At 38.4% G+C, this 19,108-nt stretch overlaps 1 protein-coding gene across 1 annotated transcript in view; it reads right to left on the bottom strand.

Moving 5' to 3' along the window:
• The window catches only part of LOC104163891 (metabotropic glutamate receptor 8), a 48,372-nt gene that overhangs the window by 5,025 nt on the left and 24,239 nt on the right, over positions 1-19,108 (bottom strand). Inside the window, exon 2 of the mRNA XM_009703039.1 lies at positions 160-406. Coding sequence (XP_009701341.1) covers positions 160-406 — 247 coding nt within the window. The remainder of the gene's footprint in view (positions 1-159; positions 407-19,108) is intronic.

The following is a 19,108-nucleotide window of genomic DNA, read 5'->3' as shown; positions in this document are numbered from 1 at the left end:
ATTCAGCAGTATATGAATTCTGACACATCTCTGGATTCATGCAGAACAAGCAATGAAAAGAATAAAGTTTATTATGAAAAGAAAGTGCATTCTTGTGAACGTACATCTATTAGGAAGTGCTGCCACTCTTGACCATGGGAAAGTCTACAGATGACTTACTGTTGGTTTCAAGACTTTCACACAGTTCAGTTTTGACCTCGCCATTTGGTCTGTCATTTCCTTTTTGGGTCAGTTTGCTTTGCATTGTGGCAGCTGTCACTACAGCCTTGAAGCTCCGCTTCCGTTTTTGAACATTCTGCTCTGGATGAAAAATTATAATATAAACCTTGGGCATGTAGAGCATGCCCAGAGACACAGAAGCACTTAAACTCATGGAGACAGTAAGTGTTGTTGTCTGGATGTACATCTGGGGAAGGAAAGAAACAACAACATAAAAATCATTGTTACATTAATTTAATATGAGAAGGAAAATAAAGTAATTAACTTCAAAATACTATGTGGAAAGGTAACGTCTTCCTTTTCTGTACGTACATCAGAAGGACCCTTGTCTTTGGTTGCCTTTAATTACAGTCAAGAACAGCTGCTTCGTGTTCGGTTTTTAACCTTAAGAGTAGGTGGTAGAAACAACATAATATTTACTAAACTTCACTCTCATAAACGTAATCAAGATGCTGTAGCAACGACATTTTCAGAAAAGAAACAAATATGTCTGTACAGGAAAAGAGGAGTGACAATAGGGTTAGCCTTGTAGCATCTACTTTAATATGCAGAAGCCTCTACAACAGTATGCCACATGGTGATTCAGTAGTGTGTGCAGCATGGCTCAACGGGCAGCGGGTATAATGCAAAATCTAATGAAATCTTTGATAACCTCTTTGAGTTTCAAGCTTGGGAAAAAAAAAAATCAGTTTCTCCATAGTGAAGCTTGAATGTTCTTGAGTTTGTTGGGGTTTTTTGTTTGTTTCTTTCAGCATTTCCACCTTACTGCTGAATTTTAATCACAATGCTCTGTTGGCACACAATAAACATATTAATATGTCACAGTCCTAACTAAGAAATCAGAAAATTGGGGAACCATGAAATCAGATCATAAAGGACCTCAACCTCTTATAGTTACAAAGGAAAAATCTGTCATTTCTGAGTGACTCTGTCTATTGTTTGTTATCACCTACAAAAAGAAAGCAACTCTGGTCTTCCATAAAAGAAAATTATAACGATCACTCCATAAGAACAGAAGACAGAAGTTTCTATGTGGAGAAGTATTCAGATAGTATATTAGAAATACTAATTGCAGTTCTGCTCAACATTTATTTTTTCTTAGGAAATTATATTTTATTAAACATTTTATGAGACAACAATTTTACTTTACAGCTCTGTGTGGTTTCCTAAACTAAATAGGAAATCTCTCAGTAATCACATTGTTATACTGAAAAAGATACTGAAGAAAAACCTGCTTATTACCTTGGCAGAGGAGTCACTGACATTGTTGTCAGTCATGATTTTAAGCACTGGCCAATACTATCACATTAACCTGGAGATAAGTTAGTAAGTCTGTCTGCAATGTCAGCTTCAGATCATCTGTTTTTATTAAGTGCCCTTGGGTAACTTGCCCCTTGGCAGAAAAGTAGAGATATAATAAACTGGTGTGCAGTCACCATTGTAGTTGAACATTTTTTAATGTCTTTCAGCTTACAAAGTTTTTCCATTAGATACTTTCTCCTTCGAAATCACAAATAGGCTGATATCACTTAAAGCAATGTTAAGTGAGAAATGTGACAAACGGACAAACGGACAAGCGTGGACTCTCACTCTGAACCACCTTGCAAAGTATCTGTGTAATTGTACAGAAAACTGTCAAATATTATTATAAAATGAGCGATAGCCCAATCTACTCTTTAAGAAAAGGCTGACAACGCTTCAGAATTTGTAAGAAGCTGAACCTTCTTTCATGGACAACACCAGAGTGAAAAGACCTTCGCATTGCGCCGAGGAAAGTTATAGCAGCACCACCTTCCCTCACTTCAATAATACATCAAGACAATACATCAGTAAATATACACAATACAGTCTTTTCTCACACCAGTGAAATAATTCCATTCCTTTTAATCTCCAAAATGACAGTGGTGTGCCTGAAAGCAGAGCTTGACCTACATTGTGCATGAACACTTCTAATGAACACTTCTCATGAACACTTCTCACACGGTTCCATCAAAAAGCAGGTTTTTTCAGACTTCAGTGGAAGGACCTCTGTGCAGATGCATGTTCACATGCAAACAACACCAACAACATATCCATATCTCTCCGAACCAAATTGGTTGATCTCCAATTAAACTGGTACAGCAGTGGTTTTTAGGATTAAGCATTGCATCAAGTGGTGTCCAAAAGCAAAAGTATTTCGGTTCCTAAAAATGTTTATATTTCCTAATGGGATTTGCAAAACTGAAATCAATGCAAGTAATACCTTTAACAAACTGTAGTGCATATGAAAATTCCATTAAGCATAAAAAATCCTTTTTTGAAGCCTTACCATTTTTTAAAATCCAAGTCATGGCAGTTAAGTGGCTAGCTGAGCCTCACTCGCGGAATCTGTAATAATGCCTGGCATTTAAATATATGTTTTTTAAGTCCTCATCAAGTACCCAAGCTGTAAGGCTCCTCTTTCATGGTTCAGTGTAAGAGTTAGACAACAAAAAAAAGGATAAAGAACCTCTGGATGTTATAGGGTAAAATACATACATTCATGCAATAGTCCTGGTCATATTAGAAACAAATACATGCACTATGGTAGATCTCAATTACTTTTTTTTGTTATAAGAGTTCCCACAGTGCCAAGCTCTTACAAACACTAAAGAGAAAACACGTCTGCCTGAAGGTTTACTTTCAAGTAAGCTTCATAAGTGAATCAACTCTCAATCTGATCATGCATTCACTGAAATAACAAGAGCCCACGGATTTCAACGCACTTAGTGCAGGTATTGTGCATGAGCTGTATCATTACATCTAATGTATTTTCTGTAGATTTAATTGAAATGACCAGCACAACAGTCTATGTTAAAAAAATCCAAATCATAGATAGTTTCACATTGTAGATTACAGTTCATATGCAGTGGGATTTATTTCTAATGATCGTTGTGTTTTTGAAACAGTCATTATAATTATTGAAACATTAAAACTAGAGGGAGGTGGGAATTTTCTGACAGAACAGTTTTCAAATAGTGAATATAGTCTTTAGAGAGCTTCGGCCTTAGGAATCCTGTTTGGCATGGATCACCCTTACTACTTACTCTTTAATGAAGCTAGTGAGAAAGAAGGGCTTCAAGAAACTTGTTAGACCTTGAGAGGAAGGCTTTGAACATGTACTTACGTGTACATATTGTGTGTGGTGTGTACATCAGTCTGACTCCATATGCTAATGCAACTGCATGCTCAGCTGGAGACTAGTTATCAATGACATCTTGGGTCTGATTCCTTTTCCTATTAGAACCATAGAATAGTTTGGGTTGGAAGGGACCTTTAAATGTCATCCAGTCCAACCCCCCTGCAATGAGCAGGGACATCTTCAACTCAATCAGGTTGCTCAGAGCCCCATCCAACCTGACCTTGGATGTTTCCAAGGATGGGGCATCTACCACCTCTCTGGGCAACCTGTTCCAGTCTTTCACTATCCTCACCATAAAAAATTTCCTCCTTATATCTAGTCTGAATCTACCCTCTTTTAGTTTAAAATCATTAACCCTTGTTCTATGGCAACAGGTCATACTTCTTATTAAAGGGTCATTTGCTGGCTGAGAGTCTGTTTATAGGACAGGAACATCCTCTGCATCTAATCTTTCCCAACACTGGAATCTGCCTTCCTGTGGCCTGATGAAGCACAAGTCTAGCAAATGGGATGCCACACCCTTGATTTGACTTTTGTCTAACTCTGACCTTGTTTTATCCCTGACAAGAGAACAATGATGTTTTATGGCTGTGCATTCTGGGTACTTTTATTATTTGGGAACATAACCACCTCTAACTTTTACAGAATTAGCTGCTCTAAAAATCAAGGAGCAACAAAAGTAGTTCAGTTTAATAAGATATGAGGTCTGAATTATTTTTCATGTGTCTCACAGTGGTAGCTCACTCTAAGTTACAGAAGAATAAAGGTCCCTTTCTAACAATGATTCATGGTTACACAAAAATGAATTTCAGCACTCCTCACACTAAAATCCCTTCCGAACTACAAACTTTTTGTCCAATAAAGCCTTTCACAGATGTAACAAAGACTGCTATATCTATTCTCCTTGTTCTTGACAGTCAGAAAACTAAAATCATCGTGGCTCAAGAAAAAGAAAAATCTTTATACTATGGGAAAAATTGGAGGCCTAAATACCTTCCTGTCTCCATCGCCCACCCCAATCCCACACCAGAGCTGCTACACGACTTCTTATGCACTGTTTTCCACCTCCACAATTGGCAAAGGATCCCTCACAACAGACTCTCTCATGTAGACGAACTAGACCCTGGGTACCCACTCAGACACATGATCCGTCTATTTCACAAAGGACTTGGACACTTTCCTCATCAGAAGGGTCCTACAAGCTTGGTAATATAGCCTCTGACTGCCTCAGCAGCTAAAATAGATAACGGCTGTGTGGATATTTAGGGATTTTCTATCTTCGACCTTTGACTCGAGGACTATGTATCTCCTTCTTTCAACTTTGAAATTTAAAATGTGACATAGGAGATATCTTGGCACCTAGAAAGGATATTTTAGAAAAACACAGATACCCTGATGGCTTCTTCAATTTGGCAGTACTTGAAACTGAATTGCCTCCTTGGTAACCTGGAAAATTTCTATGCATCAAAGCAGGTGCGTGTACCAAATCATCCCAGCGCAGGTAGCTGAATGACTACCTCTACCATTGCAGAGGCAATGCCATGCACACAGCATGCCTTGAGTTCAACACAAAGCAACTACTTTCATTACAGAAAAAAAAATAGTCATAATGTCACAACTTTTGTCCAGATTGCTTCCTTGGTTTCATTCCTCCCCTGCTTTCACACAGAAGATTATTTTCAGGGTCTCTTAAGAATTCCTGATTTTCTCATGCTATTTATTTTTATTTTCTTATTATTTTTAATAGGTCAAATAGAGGGTACCTCCTACCCAGCCTGTTCCCTAATCTGGTTTTAATAGTATATCCTGGATAAGTGGGAGATATGACTGTTGTAATTTCTTGAGGGAATTGAATCTAAGTTTTCCACTTTGGTGCAAGTTCTCTAAGTGCTAGTAGTTGTAACAGAAGATGAACAAGTCCAGCAGTTAGTGAAGTGCTAAACCACAGAGGGAAGGCTTGGTAGATCTCAAGCTATCGGGGTGCCTAGTGTAGATCCAACTGAGCTACTTGCACTCCAAAGAGAAGTGGATCTTTAAAAAAGACACAGCTGGTCTAACGTCTCTTATTGCCTAATTCTATTCAATTTGCCCTTTAGAAGTGCCCTTCTCCGCAGGCTAAAGCAGCAGCCTCAGTATCAAACACTGGAGTCTGAACCATCCTGCTGAGACAGATATACCCAGATAGGCACTCCTGAATGTGTCCCGCACTGCCAGTAACAGAGCAGAAGATTGAATTCTGATTTAATTTTTCCCTTATCCTTGTTCCCAAATACGTTATGTATCTTATGTGAATCTTCTGAACTCCTTCAACCAGTTTCTTTTTTTAAGGCCAGAACCGCAGCAAGCTTCATATCCCACAAGGGTTTTTTGCTCTCATTCCCTCCCACCACTCTTGTCTTCCCTCCCACCACTCTTGCCTTCCCTCCCAGCTGTTGGAAGCCTTTACCAGATCATTTACAGCCAGAAGATAAATGACACCTCATAAAATAGAGATACATGCCATCTATCCACAGGCATCCGACCAATTGGGAAAGACAGCAAAATGGCCTCTCTCCATTTCTGGTGGAGAGAGCATGAGTCTTTTTAGTCTCAGAAAAACACTGAAAGCATTCATAGCCATCTTCCCTCTGCTGCAGAATCTAGAGGGCTTAGAAAAAGTCAGTCCCTTTCTTCTTTTAAAGTCATGCACGTGCCATAACGCTACAACTGCCTCTGTCTGTGTTGCTGCTTGCTGAAGAGTTGACTGGATGACAACACTTATGTTTCACAGTTGTGTTCACAAACCAGAAAGAAACACCGTGCAGTGGATTCCACACCAAAAATCAACATGGAAAAGGCTGGCTGAAGGCAAATATGTTTGAAACCAGGACAGTATAAACAGGGAGGTAACAACGCTGGCAAGATGCCAATAACTAACAAAAGGATTCAGGCTTCTCTGCAGAACCTCCGTTCGCATAAACTTAGATCTACAGATTTTTATTGCTTTCAGTGCACAACATACTTTTCTGTCTGGACCTGTGGGAAGAAAATTCATCTTTTCTTGAAGAAAAAAATTACAGGTGCAAGTCAGTCATTGTTTTGCTCATGAAACAAGATTATTTGCCAGGTATAAGATCAACTTAATGGAATCAGTCTTCTTCAAACATTTGTTCAGTTAGAAAACATGGGAAACTACTTAACATATATTTTTTTTAACCTTTTAAAAACATTCCTTACCAAATTACCAATTAAAACGAGGCTTTAAGAGAAAAAGTCAAAGCCTTCTCACAAACATGAAAGTACAACATTCATTAGGTTATTATCTCAAGCAATAAACGTAGGCTGTAATTCTGTACATTGCAGAGAAAACAGAAAATAAATCCTCTTTATTTTTACCTGTGCATTTCGCTTGCTTTCAGAAACTTCAAGAGAAAGGAAAGATCTAATAACTGATTTCAAATTAAATACCTGTATGCCAGCTTCAAAAAATATGAACTTTCATTAAAGCTTGGATGCAAGAGGAGTTATAAAAGCTTGTAGCCTCGATAGAATATGTATATACCTGCATTTCAGAAAGTGAATTATGGTAATGATGTCACTGTTCAGATTTTCTACTTAAGTGTAATTTTGACCTTTCCTGCAATATTTACAAGCATTCCCTTTCTACCCATAAATTATTTTATGCAAAGAAAAGAACAGCTTTACTAGGTCTTTTTTTAGCATTGTATTTATTATTTTAAGGTAAGTAGATAGAGAGAACTCAGAGTTGTCAACTACTCATTGGAAATTGTATGTTCCACAACTGCAGATTGCAAAGTTTGCATTGCACAGTTTTTCCTCAAAAGTGTTATTTCACCACATGCCTAAAACTAACCTTAGGGTTTGCCTTGAGGCAAAGGAACAGGTTGTCCAGAGAAGTTGTGGCTGCCCATCCCTGGAAACATCCAAGGTCAGGTTGGACAGGGCTCTGAACAATCTGATCTAGTTGAAGGTGTCCCTGCTTATTGGAGTAGATGACCTTTAAAGGTCCCTTTCAACCCAAACCATTCTATGATTCATAGCAACATGGTACTTTCTCAACATAGTAGACATTAATGCCAGTTGTCCTTTCTATTGGAAAATGTCACCTCTAACCAAAAAATTCTAGAAAATCGTGTGCTTTAATTCCTTGGGTTTGTTGCTCCCTCTTCTTTTTGTTTGTTTCAGTATACAAGTTTCAGACGCTTTAGCTCTTCTGTAATTGCTCCATTTGAAAAAGCTTTCTGTTGATGTGTAACCCCTGTAGACCTAGCCTGTGCATTTACAGATAACATCATAGAACACTGGCACCAGAAATTATGCTGCTTTGTGGCAAAATATGGAGAAGATTAGACTAAAACAAGTGTTACATTATAAAATATTCTGCTTATTGGGAACGAGCAACATTTTTGAAGGGAAAAAAATGTTCATCTTTACTTCATCTGCAATACTTATTACAATGTTTTACTAAGACCAGTAATAAACTAAAATCTGTTTCTTTACTGTTGTCCATCCTCAGGACATAGGTCTCATGGAAAATGCTAGGCACTGTCTTACAGACCTTCAAAGTAATTAAAAATATCAATAGGTAATCTGATTTTTTTTCTCCTCATAAGTTAGGTTAGATATCAGACTACCATACACCTTAAATATACCACAGCACACAATTTATTGCAGTATTATGGTTTTTAAAGGGCCATGTGATCCATTCGTCTCATCACCCTTACTATAAATAGAGCCACATTAGGCAACCACTGACCACAGACCAAGCTCTACAACGTCTGTTCTAATGCATACATCAGTCCTAATATTCAGGAGTACTGAACTCCAAAAGCTTAAGTAGAAAGTAGGTACTCACAATCTGTAAAACTAAGATAAGAACTCTCCAAATACCAGTTTTAAAAAAAGTCAATATTAAATAACCCTATTGGAAAAAGTCTGTCCTGCATGGAAAAAATGAGGAAGGAGATTATTGAAAAGTAGTTCTTATGTTATACATTAATTGAATCATAGAAGCAGGATTTTTTATGGTATATTGTATTACACTTAAGATCTTCTTACAGGCAGAATGCCAAGCAAAGAATTTATTGTTAGTCTAATTAAAATCTGAACAGCCTAATCAAAACTATAGCAAATATTATTATTAATCCAGTTACAATGACACTAGCTTTTAGTGTTCAAATTATTTAATTATTATAGGAAAATCTCTAGTAATGTAACTAAATCTGTTATACACAAACTTCTGAGTATCAATCCCTTTGCTCCAGCAATACACACCCTGCCCACAGTCCCCTGGTTCCTGAGGACAACAGATTCAGCCTTCCACAAGAAGTATAGAGGGATGAGAAGGTTATGTCAAATTGTCAGCATCCTAAGTCCTTCACCAGAAGGTGCATGATGTTGATGGCTGGTGTTCCCTCCCCCTTAGTCTTGGGTCCAGCTGTTACTTTTACACATTTTCTTACACTGTGTGCTTATTTGTTCTTAATGAGTTCCCATCTACAATCAGTCTATCTCCACTCATTAACTGCTTGTTAATTGAAATTAACTCCCAGTTACTTTTACTGAGTGGCTTCACAGGTTTGTTAGATCTTGACCATATAGAGTGTTCAGAGAGCTAAGCTGAAACAAGTTAGGCAGTCGTGTCCCAACTGCTGAACAATTATTATCACAACTAACACAAGCTCAGGACACAAGTCAGAATATATCCTGAATGCCCACACTGACAGGTCAATACAAAGCCTGTAACCTTTTCCTAATTACAAAAAATAATATTTATTGGGCTACAGCTGGCTACTCTGTACAACAGTGAATTTCAACCATATTTCCAATTTTATTGAATTAAAAATATTCCTTTATTAGAAGGTTTCCAAAGATTTTCTACCAGAGTTGAGTTCCAGCCTTCAAATCACTTTCATACACCTTTCAAACACTTAGAAAATTCAAACTCTCTTTGGTCAAATGCATCCTGATTTTCACATCTTAGATCAATCCATCTAGGTAAGATGCAGCACAATTTAGAGAACCATTTTATTTTAGCACTTTTATAATTTTTAGCTAAACTTATTTTATATAAGTTGTTTATTATTAATTCAGTCTTCAGGTATCTACTTTTAATGCAGACTGTGTTTACCCTAAGGCTAAACAACTAGCAAATGTGGCAGGTAGACAACTATTCAAAATAAATTCATGTAGATTGGCACATCTTCAATTATAATCCATTTGAAAATATGGAAGCTGACATTTTGGAACACTTAAAACTCAAGGAGCCAGTTGGCAACCCCAAAACTGTCACTTTCATATGCATAACTGCCTAGTGACAAAAAAGGGAAAGCAAGCAAGCTGCCTTATAGAGAACTAAGGAAAGATGTTACCAGGAAAAAGAAAAAAGTATGGCTTGGATTTAATTCATACTCCAGGTTTAAAATAAAAACCTAAATGGTTTGCTATAACACAGAGAGACCATTGTTATTGACTGACACATTCTTATAACTAGAATATATTGCTGAGTAGAAAGCAACCTCTTTGATTGTCCAGATTTGAAATTTATAGAGTATTACAATCCTGTCTTTTTAAAATGACCAATGCTGACTGAAGATCTATTTCCTGAGTTCACAAAACTCACAAAAAAGGTTAACTTTAATTGCTTGTTTATTATGCTATTAACTGTATTTCAGTCTCTGTTTTCTGAAGTCTTTTAAATATGCATACCTGATACAAAGAAATAACTGTGCTCTAGAAATACTATAAACCAACCTCTAACTCTGTAATAATTAACTTGCTACTAGGTTTAGTTTTAAAATGTGTTTATTTAGTGCAAATGGCTTAAGTGTCAGAGTTCAAGTACCTGATAGAGACAAATATTAAGTGAAGTACACTTGTTCAGAAGATAATTTTATTTAGCATCTTCAAGCAGGGCATAATTAACTTACTCTGTCATACAAATGATGGAGGCTTAAATAAGTAACAGCTGGTTACCCCAATGGCTATACAACTGCAGGGCAGCCTTTGGCAGGAAAAGCTGTGCAAACACAACCAATACATTATGCTAATGGGAACAATGTAACGAGCAAGGAAGCAGCTAAAATGGAATGACAAAAAGAAAAACAAACAATCAAACAAGTCCCTTCAGCCCTTAGCATGCATTTCAATTGCAATCTGTGAACAGAAATCTTACAATGGCTGTCCTCAAGTACCAGCCTTATCTAGAAATGTTTGCTGAGCCCATTCCTTATGTCAGAATAAGTTTAACGACAGCAGGATGAATCCACTGATGGTTGGTTGTTCCCTTGACTTCAATGAATTTACACTGAATTGTTCCAAATGGTGCATTGATTAAAACATATAAACTAAAAAAAAATATATTTTCATTAATTTTCTCTCTGATCTTTTAGAAAAAGAAATTAACTAAACTGCAGTGTAAGTGGCCAAAATTAGACTTTAAAATATCTACATTATAAAACTAATTCCTCCCTGTTACTACTAATCTCCAAAGGTTTCACTTGTGTGTTTACTTGCCTTGGTGTCACTGATTTTTTTTGTTCCGTAATTCATTGTGACACTGCTCCAGTAGAGTTTCTCTGTCAGATTTCATTCACTGAAGAAGGTCGTTGTGAATTCCCTACCTAGCTCTGGAGCCTGATGAAACCCCCGCTAACCTGAACCAGGCACCAGGTTCCCAGCTGCAGCGCAGAGGGTATGTTGCATGCTATACACGAAATGTTCTGTGCAGCATCTCACCCACCGCTCTTTCAAAGTGCACTCCAAAAGGACTTTCAAAATAGAGCTTTTCAAAAGAAGTCTTTTCAAATAAGGCTTTTGAAAGACCCTATACTGCTTTATAATGCAGGCCAAAAATCATAATCGAGATTACCCAGAACAGAAGTAGAGGACAGGGATTTCCAGGGATGGAGACAACAACCTGGAAAAGTTTAAGGACAGAGCAGAAATTGAGGGAGAAGAAACACCTTAAGAGCATTTAGCTTATAAACTGTTGGAGGCAGTAGGAATATAGGGAGGAGTCTCTAACATACATTTTCCCTTGTGTTTTTCACATGTAAGTATAACCCACACTACTGCTGAAATGCTGGTGACCCACCAACCACACAGAAATGAATCTGATGCATATTGAAAATTATAATCTTAGGCAAAAGTCTAATATGAATAGTAACAAAATAAAAAAATCTTAGGCAATATATTCACATTATCTATATTAGAAAGTACGCAAATACAGACCACAGAGCAATTGTCTCTGCTCCACAGACTTTATTATCTAATTTTACATAAGGAATGACAAAAACATGTCAAATAGCAGAAGACATTGATTCGGTAGAATCTATGGGAGTAGAAGCAATTTAGCAAGCAGAACTTTGCTTTGGGACATTCATGTCCCTCTGTGATGGCACATGATTGCTGTATAAACCTGGCCAGATTAATTTGTGCTAGCTACCAACAATGTTTTTATTGGTTTCTAGTTAAGTGGCTTTGCATGCTCTGAATTTCACTTTGGCAGTCTTTCTCTGAGCTTGGATTAATGCATATACGCAAAATCCCAGGTCTTTTCCCTCAGTGTCTGTGCCCCTGTCATCTCAAGTGCCCTAAGTACACCACTTCAGAAGAGAAAGGGAAGAACTACCACCTCTTTTAGGTTATGCAAAAGCTTATCTGGTTTCTATAAGCATTGTTATTAAGGACGCTATATGTTCTTCCTAGAGAGCAGAACTGGTAAAAACACCATTATTTCACATGTCTGTCCAGGTGCAGATTTACCAAGGGGAAAAAAGATATGTCAGGGCAAACATACCTTCATTTCTGTCACCGAGTTACCTCAATAGCATAGCCTTGTGAAGTGTCATGACTTTAGTTTGCCCTTTTGCCTCCCTATGACCCATGTTCTGGCATATTCATTACAGTACCCGTATTTTCTGCCTCAATAGCTCCATCTATCAGATACAGCAGATCTTTATGCCCAGCAAGCAGTTGCATCTATCAAGTAAGGGTCACGCATGGAAAGAGAGGTCGGGACATATTCCTAACCTGAAGAAAGCTCTGCACCAGGGCACCCGCTTAGCACCATAGGGCTAGCGCCAACCCATGCACACGGTTGTTCCTGCAGGCACGGGTAGGACTGTTTTAGGACCCCATGTGCATCCTGTGCCATGTACAACAGCCTGTCATGTAACGAAGGACATCATCAGTTATATAATTTCAGGCTAACCATACTTCTTTGCAAACACAATCCTGCCATTCTGCTACATGGTTCAATCCAGCTGTACGTAGTGTGACCCAAATTGCCTCATTTCTTTTGGATGCATGTATCCTTATTTTACATATAATGTCATACGATGGCACGGAGTCCTGATCCTTCATCACCTGAACCAATCTCTGTTCAGAGTCCTACAGCTCCCATCTGAAGTGCATGCCTGGATTTCCTTTCTGTGGAAACTTTCCTGGGTGTGGGATGAAATGGGAAAATTGCAATCTCAAAAACATGGGCAGAAAATATCTGGCTTGGCACTTGCCAAGGGTCCAGGTACCTGGATAGCTATCGTATCACAATGCTTCTCAACCTCCAGGATAATGACATCAATTTGATTACGAAGGTGTTTACTTACACAAGAATCCAGCAAGAAGTCCACAGAGTGGTTTTAATGTGGCTTAGCTAACTGTTCCCCAAACTCCTAATTTGTCTTTGAAGTTTCTGTATGACCTACAGACTCTTCTCAGTTTCTCCAGCAGGTAATGACATACTTATGGCATTAACCTGACACAAACCCTACTTTTATGTGATAATTTGGATAAGTTTTAGATCTCTTCTTTGTCTACCTGGAGCATTCTTGTGGCAAGACAGGATTTTGCTGACTCCCACAGAAACGTGCAGTATGAAGGTATCTTAGAGGACCGTCTCTGAAGTATCTCAGGAGGGGATCTCAGAAGAGCAACAAGGTAGAGCAGTGATGACGTACGTACCTCCCCTTCCAATCCTGCCCATGCATACATACAAACCCTCCTTCTACCTTTCACTTTCTTTTCACTCTTTCTATGTTCAGGGTGCAACTCACTTCAAACTATTCTATCACATTATCATTTTTTTTAAATTCAACTGCAACCCTCTCTGGTGAGGTTTCAATTAGTTTCTCCTGGATAATAATAGAGTGTAGTCCTTCCGTAATTCTTATATATCATTATTGACAATTATTTCTGTATTTGCACTCTCACCATCTACAATGTCATCCATAGGTAATACCTTTACTACACCTTTACTACATTCAGCATTAGAATCTCTCTGATGTCAGCATCCGACCACTGTTTTCCCTCTGTTACTCCTAACTGTCAGGAATTTTAATCCTGAAAAACACCTAAGATGTTATGTTTTCTGGAGGCAATACGAGAAGGTAGGAACTTATGTGTAGAAGATATGCAGCAGATGTGTCTAAATTCCACCGCAGAACCAGCACTAAGGTGGGCTTGTGACTGATTCAGGGCAGACTCCAGTGTGCCTTGGCTAATAATAGCCAGGAGAACTATGAATGGCCCAAACATTTATGTTATTCTCCCAAATGCAGTTAATCATACAAGGTAAATCTGACACACTGGGATGTCCACATATCCAGCTGCTCTTGCCATGGTAACAATCTACAGAGAAGACAAGCCAGTGCACTTCCCTTTAGAGATCTGAGATACTTCCTATATAGTCACTCTTATCATCTGCCACAAGAGAAGGAGAGATTTGTTGTCAGCCTTAAAAGATATTGTCTACAAGGACAGAATAGATCTAGATTCAAGCAGAATGTGAGGCAAGCTACCAAGAGATTTCAGTTTCCTACTATTCAAATTTGAACTCTAAACTTCAGAATATGTTGGCCTGAGCCATGAGAAGATGATGTAAAATCATCTCTTAACTTTTAAACAGCTGCAGTACTCTTTGATCTACTGTGTTACACAACGGTGTCAGCACTACTGCTGAGGGAAACGGCTTGTCCCTGTGTGAGCATTCTCAGTGTGACAAAGAGGTATCGTCACAGACGAAGAACTGATTTTTTCTCAGACTGAAAATCTACAGAAACATACAGAAATCCAAATCCGTTCAACTGAAGAATTTGATTTCATTCTTTCAAAAAATATTTTGCTTCATTTGTAAGTATAGTTAGTTCCGGTTGGAAGGGACCTCAGGTCTCAGTCCAACGTTCTCCTCAAAGCAGGGTCAGCTGTGCAGTCAGACCAGGTGTCTCGGGTCTTTATCCAGTCAGGTCTTGGAAACACCCAAGGATGAAGAGGGACTGCACAGCCTTTCTGGGCAATCTGTTGAACTTGACTGTCTTCAGAGGGAAAAGTGGTTTTCCTTTTATCCAGTCTGAGTTACTTTTGTTTCAATTTATGCCCACAATTTCCTGCTCTCCTACTATACCTCACTGGCTCCATTCTCTCAGTGACCTCCGTGTAGACACTGGGGCTGCTGTTGAGTCTGTCCAAAGCTGTCTCCTTACAGAGCGAGCGCTTCAGCCATCAACCACCATGGTCTTCTTGTGCTGAACTTGCTCCAATTTATTGATGTGTGTCTTGTACTGGGAGGCCAGTATTTCAGGTGTGGCCTCATGAGAGCTAGGTAGAGAAGGATAATCCCTCAATCCATCTGCTTCTGTTAATACAGCCCAGGAGGCTGTTGGCCCTGTTTGTGACCATGGCACTGTTAGCTCATGCTAAGTTTGGTGCCTGTGAGGCCTCCGTGGCCTTTTCCACGGAGTTGGTACACAGCCATCCAGTTTCCAGCCTGTATCATTGAGGGCTCTACCTTTCCAGGTGTCAAACTTTGCTTTTGTCCTTGTTGAATTTTATGAGGTTCCCGTTGGCCCATTCCTCCATCCTGTCTAGGTGTCTCTGGATGATAGCCCTTTCCATTAGCGTATCAACTATTAACTCCCAATTTGGTACCATCTACAAATGTCATGAGAGTGGATCTCATTGCCTCCTACTGGTTGTTGGTAAAGATATTAAACAGGACAGGTCCCAGAACAGGTCCCTATATTCATGACCCTCTGAGCCCCATCATCCAAACTGACTCTTACCTATTTGGCTGTACACCCACACAGACTATAACACCCTAACTTGGGTACCAAAATACTGTGGGGGACAGTGCCGAAACCCTTGCTAAAACCAAGGTAAATGACGTCCCCAGCTCTCCCCTCATCCAAAAGCCCAGATGTCCCATCACAGATGGCAATCAGGTTGGTCAGGCATGTTGACTGTTCCCAGTAACCTCCTTCTCCTTCATGTGGCCACAAATGTGTTCCAAAAGGGCTTGCTCTATGATTTTCCCAGGGACCAAAGTGAGACAGATCTGCCCACATATATACCTAAATGTTTTTCAGCTTTTAAAGTTGTTCTTAAAATTGAGTACTACCAAGTTACCTACAGGAAAATGGGGGAAGAAAAGGTGTTACCACAAACCATATAATAGTAGTAGTGATAATTAGAAGGTGTTACATCACAAGTGCTATAATAGTAGTAGTAATAATTAAGAAGAGTTGCCGAATTATCTGTAACAAAAATTGAGGAGTGTTACTGAACTATCTAATGATTTTATTAATATTTTCTTCCTTTCTCTCTGTGGTATACTCTTGACATCTTGACCTTCCTTGTTCTGTCTTCTTGAACTAAAGATGACTGAGACAGGGACTATATTTTAATTTGCTTTAATGTGCTCCAATTTGCATATAATGGATCTTTAAATAACCTAAATAACACTGATATCAATAAAAAATTAGTATTCAATGTGAAATGACAAAATATGGTGAAACCTGTGTAAAGTACATGGGATTCAGGTCAGCTCAATTAATAGTCTGGATTTTATATGGTATATTTTACTTGACTACTTTATACAAATTAAGAGGTCCTATTCCTCAAGGCATTTTATAAATGTTAATTATTAATATAAACTGAAGTCTTTTCTTCAGTATTGTGTTTCCAGTGCTCAAAGCCAATCCAGAATTCACCAGACTGTATATTTTTAAGATGTTGCCAATGTTTTAAACAGAAAATCCCTTTGGTTTACATTCCCATATATTCAGATTGTTGTTGCACATCTGCTGTAATGATTAAATAGGACATTCCAACTCTGGAGGAAAACCAACTCAGCTAAGTGAAAGAACTAAAAGGTAGTTTTCCTTCCTCTTCTTAAAAATAAATTAAAAAAGACACTTCTGCTTTTTCTGCTTTTAAACTGTAATTAATACCTGTAATTGTATAACAAAATGACAGAGAGCTGCTGCATGCCAAAAGGAAGATGTCCACACAATTACTAGTTACTAAATACTGATTTCTTGCCGCTAAAAAAAATTAAGAACCATCACTAGATTTGTTAGTTATGGTTCCAATGCATCTAAATAAAGGGATCAACACTCCTTGTTCTTTTAAACTAATGAGATGATCTATTTGCTTCCCTTTCAGTGAACATGATTCAATGTGCTGGAATACAGGCTGCAGCCTGCAAAGCGGTGACCAGACAAAAGAGCCAACCTCGTTGGTTCCCTTAACTGCTTTCCTGGGCTATTCCAAATTAAATGCTTTATCTTGCCAGATCACCCAGTTTTTCAATGCAAAATTTAATGCTTGTCTAAACTAAAGAGCCTCTACCACTAGTCAATCTGCTGAGGCTGTGCTGTCAAAGCCCCTTGATGTATGCCAAGAAGAGATGTTCTCCTGCCAGCACAGTTACATCACCTCACTGAGTGACAGATGCAAAACTAACATTGGCTTTCCTCTATTGGCATAACCACACTTTGGGGTTTTGCCAGTATAACTATGTTAAGACAGCTTTGGTATGCGAGTGTGGGGGTTTTCTTTCAGTTTCCACTCTCCCAACTTTGTTGGCAAGTCTTTGTAGACATGGCCTAAGAATGTTACTATTAATGATCAAAATGGCAGATAACAATGACCTCCATCTATAAGGTATTTAACTTACTAAAATGTACCTGAAGATTAAAAAAATAACCTTGAGAACCACAGACTTCTGTTTGACTTGATTAGAAATGAACTCATCAGAAATGTTTCTTCTAGCTGTTTGATGAGAGACTCAAGAAGCAACCGTCTTTATCTGAATTTTTTCCTATATTGGAATATTCATAAACCACAGAATCATAGAATCATTTAGGTTGGAAAAGATCTTTAAGATCATCAAGTCCAATCATAAACCTAACACTGCCAAGACCACCACTAAACCATGTCCCTAAGCACCACCATCTACATATCTTTTAAATACCTCCAGGGAAGGTGACTCCATCACTTCCCTGGGCAGCCTGTTCCAACACTTGACAACCCTTTCAGTGAAGAAATTTTTCCTAATATCCAATCTAAACCTCCTCTGGAGCAACTTGAGGCCATTTCCTCTTGTCCTATCGCTCATTACTTGGGAGAAGAGACAAACCCCCACCTCGCTACAACCTCCTTTCAGGTAATTGTAGAGAGCGATCAGGTCTCCCCTCAGCCTCCTTTTCTCCAGGCTAAACAACCCCAGCTCCCTCAACTACTCCATCAGACTTGTGCTCCAGACCTTTCACCAGCTTCATTGCCCGTCTTTGGACACGTAAAGATTTATTCTACAATGGAGAGACTGTATCTTATATTTTATAAGGTGTAGTTCACACTACAGCTTGTTACTCTCTTCTCTAGCTGTCCACGTAGGACCTCCACTTCTACATAAAAGTTGGCTGAAAACAGATGCCAAACTATTCTTTTTTTTAATTTGTGGCAGAATTAAGAGTCAGGCTGGTCATAAATAAACTCTAAGTACTTTTGATATACAACTGCATATACTGTCCATACTTTATTCTGTCCTGCAGAACCTCACCAATCCCTACATTAGCCTGACAGATTTTACTGTATTTCCTTCTATCATTCCTATAAACTTAGGGAACTAAGTTGTTGTTGCTGTTGCTTTATTAGTGGTTAGTAAATCTGGCTTGTATTGCAGATATCTAAATATTAATTTTCTGAAAGGAAGGGGATGTCTGTTTCATGTTCTGCAAATCAGCATGAATAGAAAACAAAGAATATACACAGTGCAATAAGATGTATGTTGTTATTTTATTCATTACTCAGCTTTATAACTGCATAAATAATCAGTGAAATTTAGCACACCATTGTTTTTATGCAGTAGTGGTTTGGGTAAATTGTGTTTGTGACAGGTTATAATACTACAAGGAAATATTTCGCATGGAAGTAACAGATGACCCAGGACAACTCCAACTAAAATATATTATTGGTGTAGCACAGCTAATAAACCCATCATATTCCATGTATTGAGCTTCACTAAGAAGCAAAATAATATATAGTGCATGATAAAACAAATATGAAAAGGCAAGCCCGGTTATTTACCAGCTACACAAATCCTCTAACAGCCAAAAGTGATCCTAACCGCTGTCTCCCTGCTGAGCCTTTTAGAATGAACCCTCAGCTCAGGTAACTTCCTTTGTTTCCCTGCGTCCAACCTTGTAACCTCTTTTGCCTTTATCTCTGAAAGCATTTTTAGATTTTTATTATCTGACAGGTTGCCTAGATTGCTGACATAGATTCCTGCCTTCCCTGACTGGATGACCTAATTTTTGCCAACAGGAGCACTGAATGAAATAATCATTAATGCCCTTAGACTATTCAGGTGAAGGCTAAGAGTACTTTAGAATGAGGGATATAATAGGAGACAGTAACTATAGGAACATTAAGGACATTAAAAACAAT

Source organism: Cariama cristata, unplaced genomic scaffold, assembly GCF_000690535.1.
Source record: "Cariama cristata isolate BGI_N322 unplaced genomic scaffold, ASM69053v1 scaffold18076, whole genome shotgun sequence".
NCBI lineage: Eukaryota > Metazoa > Chordata > Aves > Cariamiformes > Cariamidae > Cariama > Cariama cristata.
Note: the sequence above shows the minus strand (reverse complement) of the source record. Positions and strands in the feature narration are given on the sequence as shown.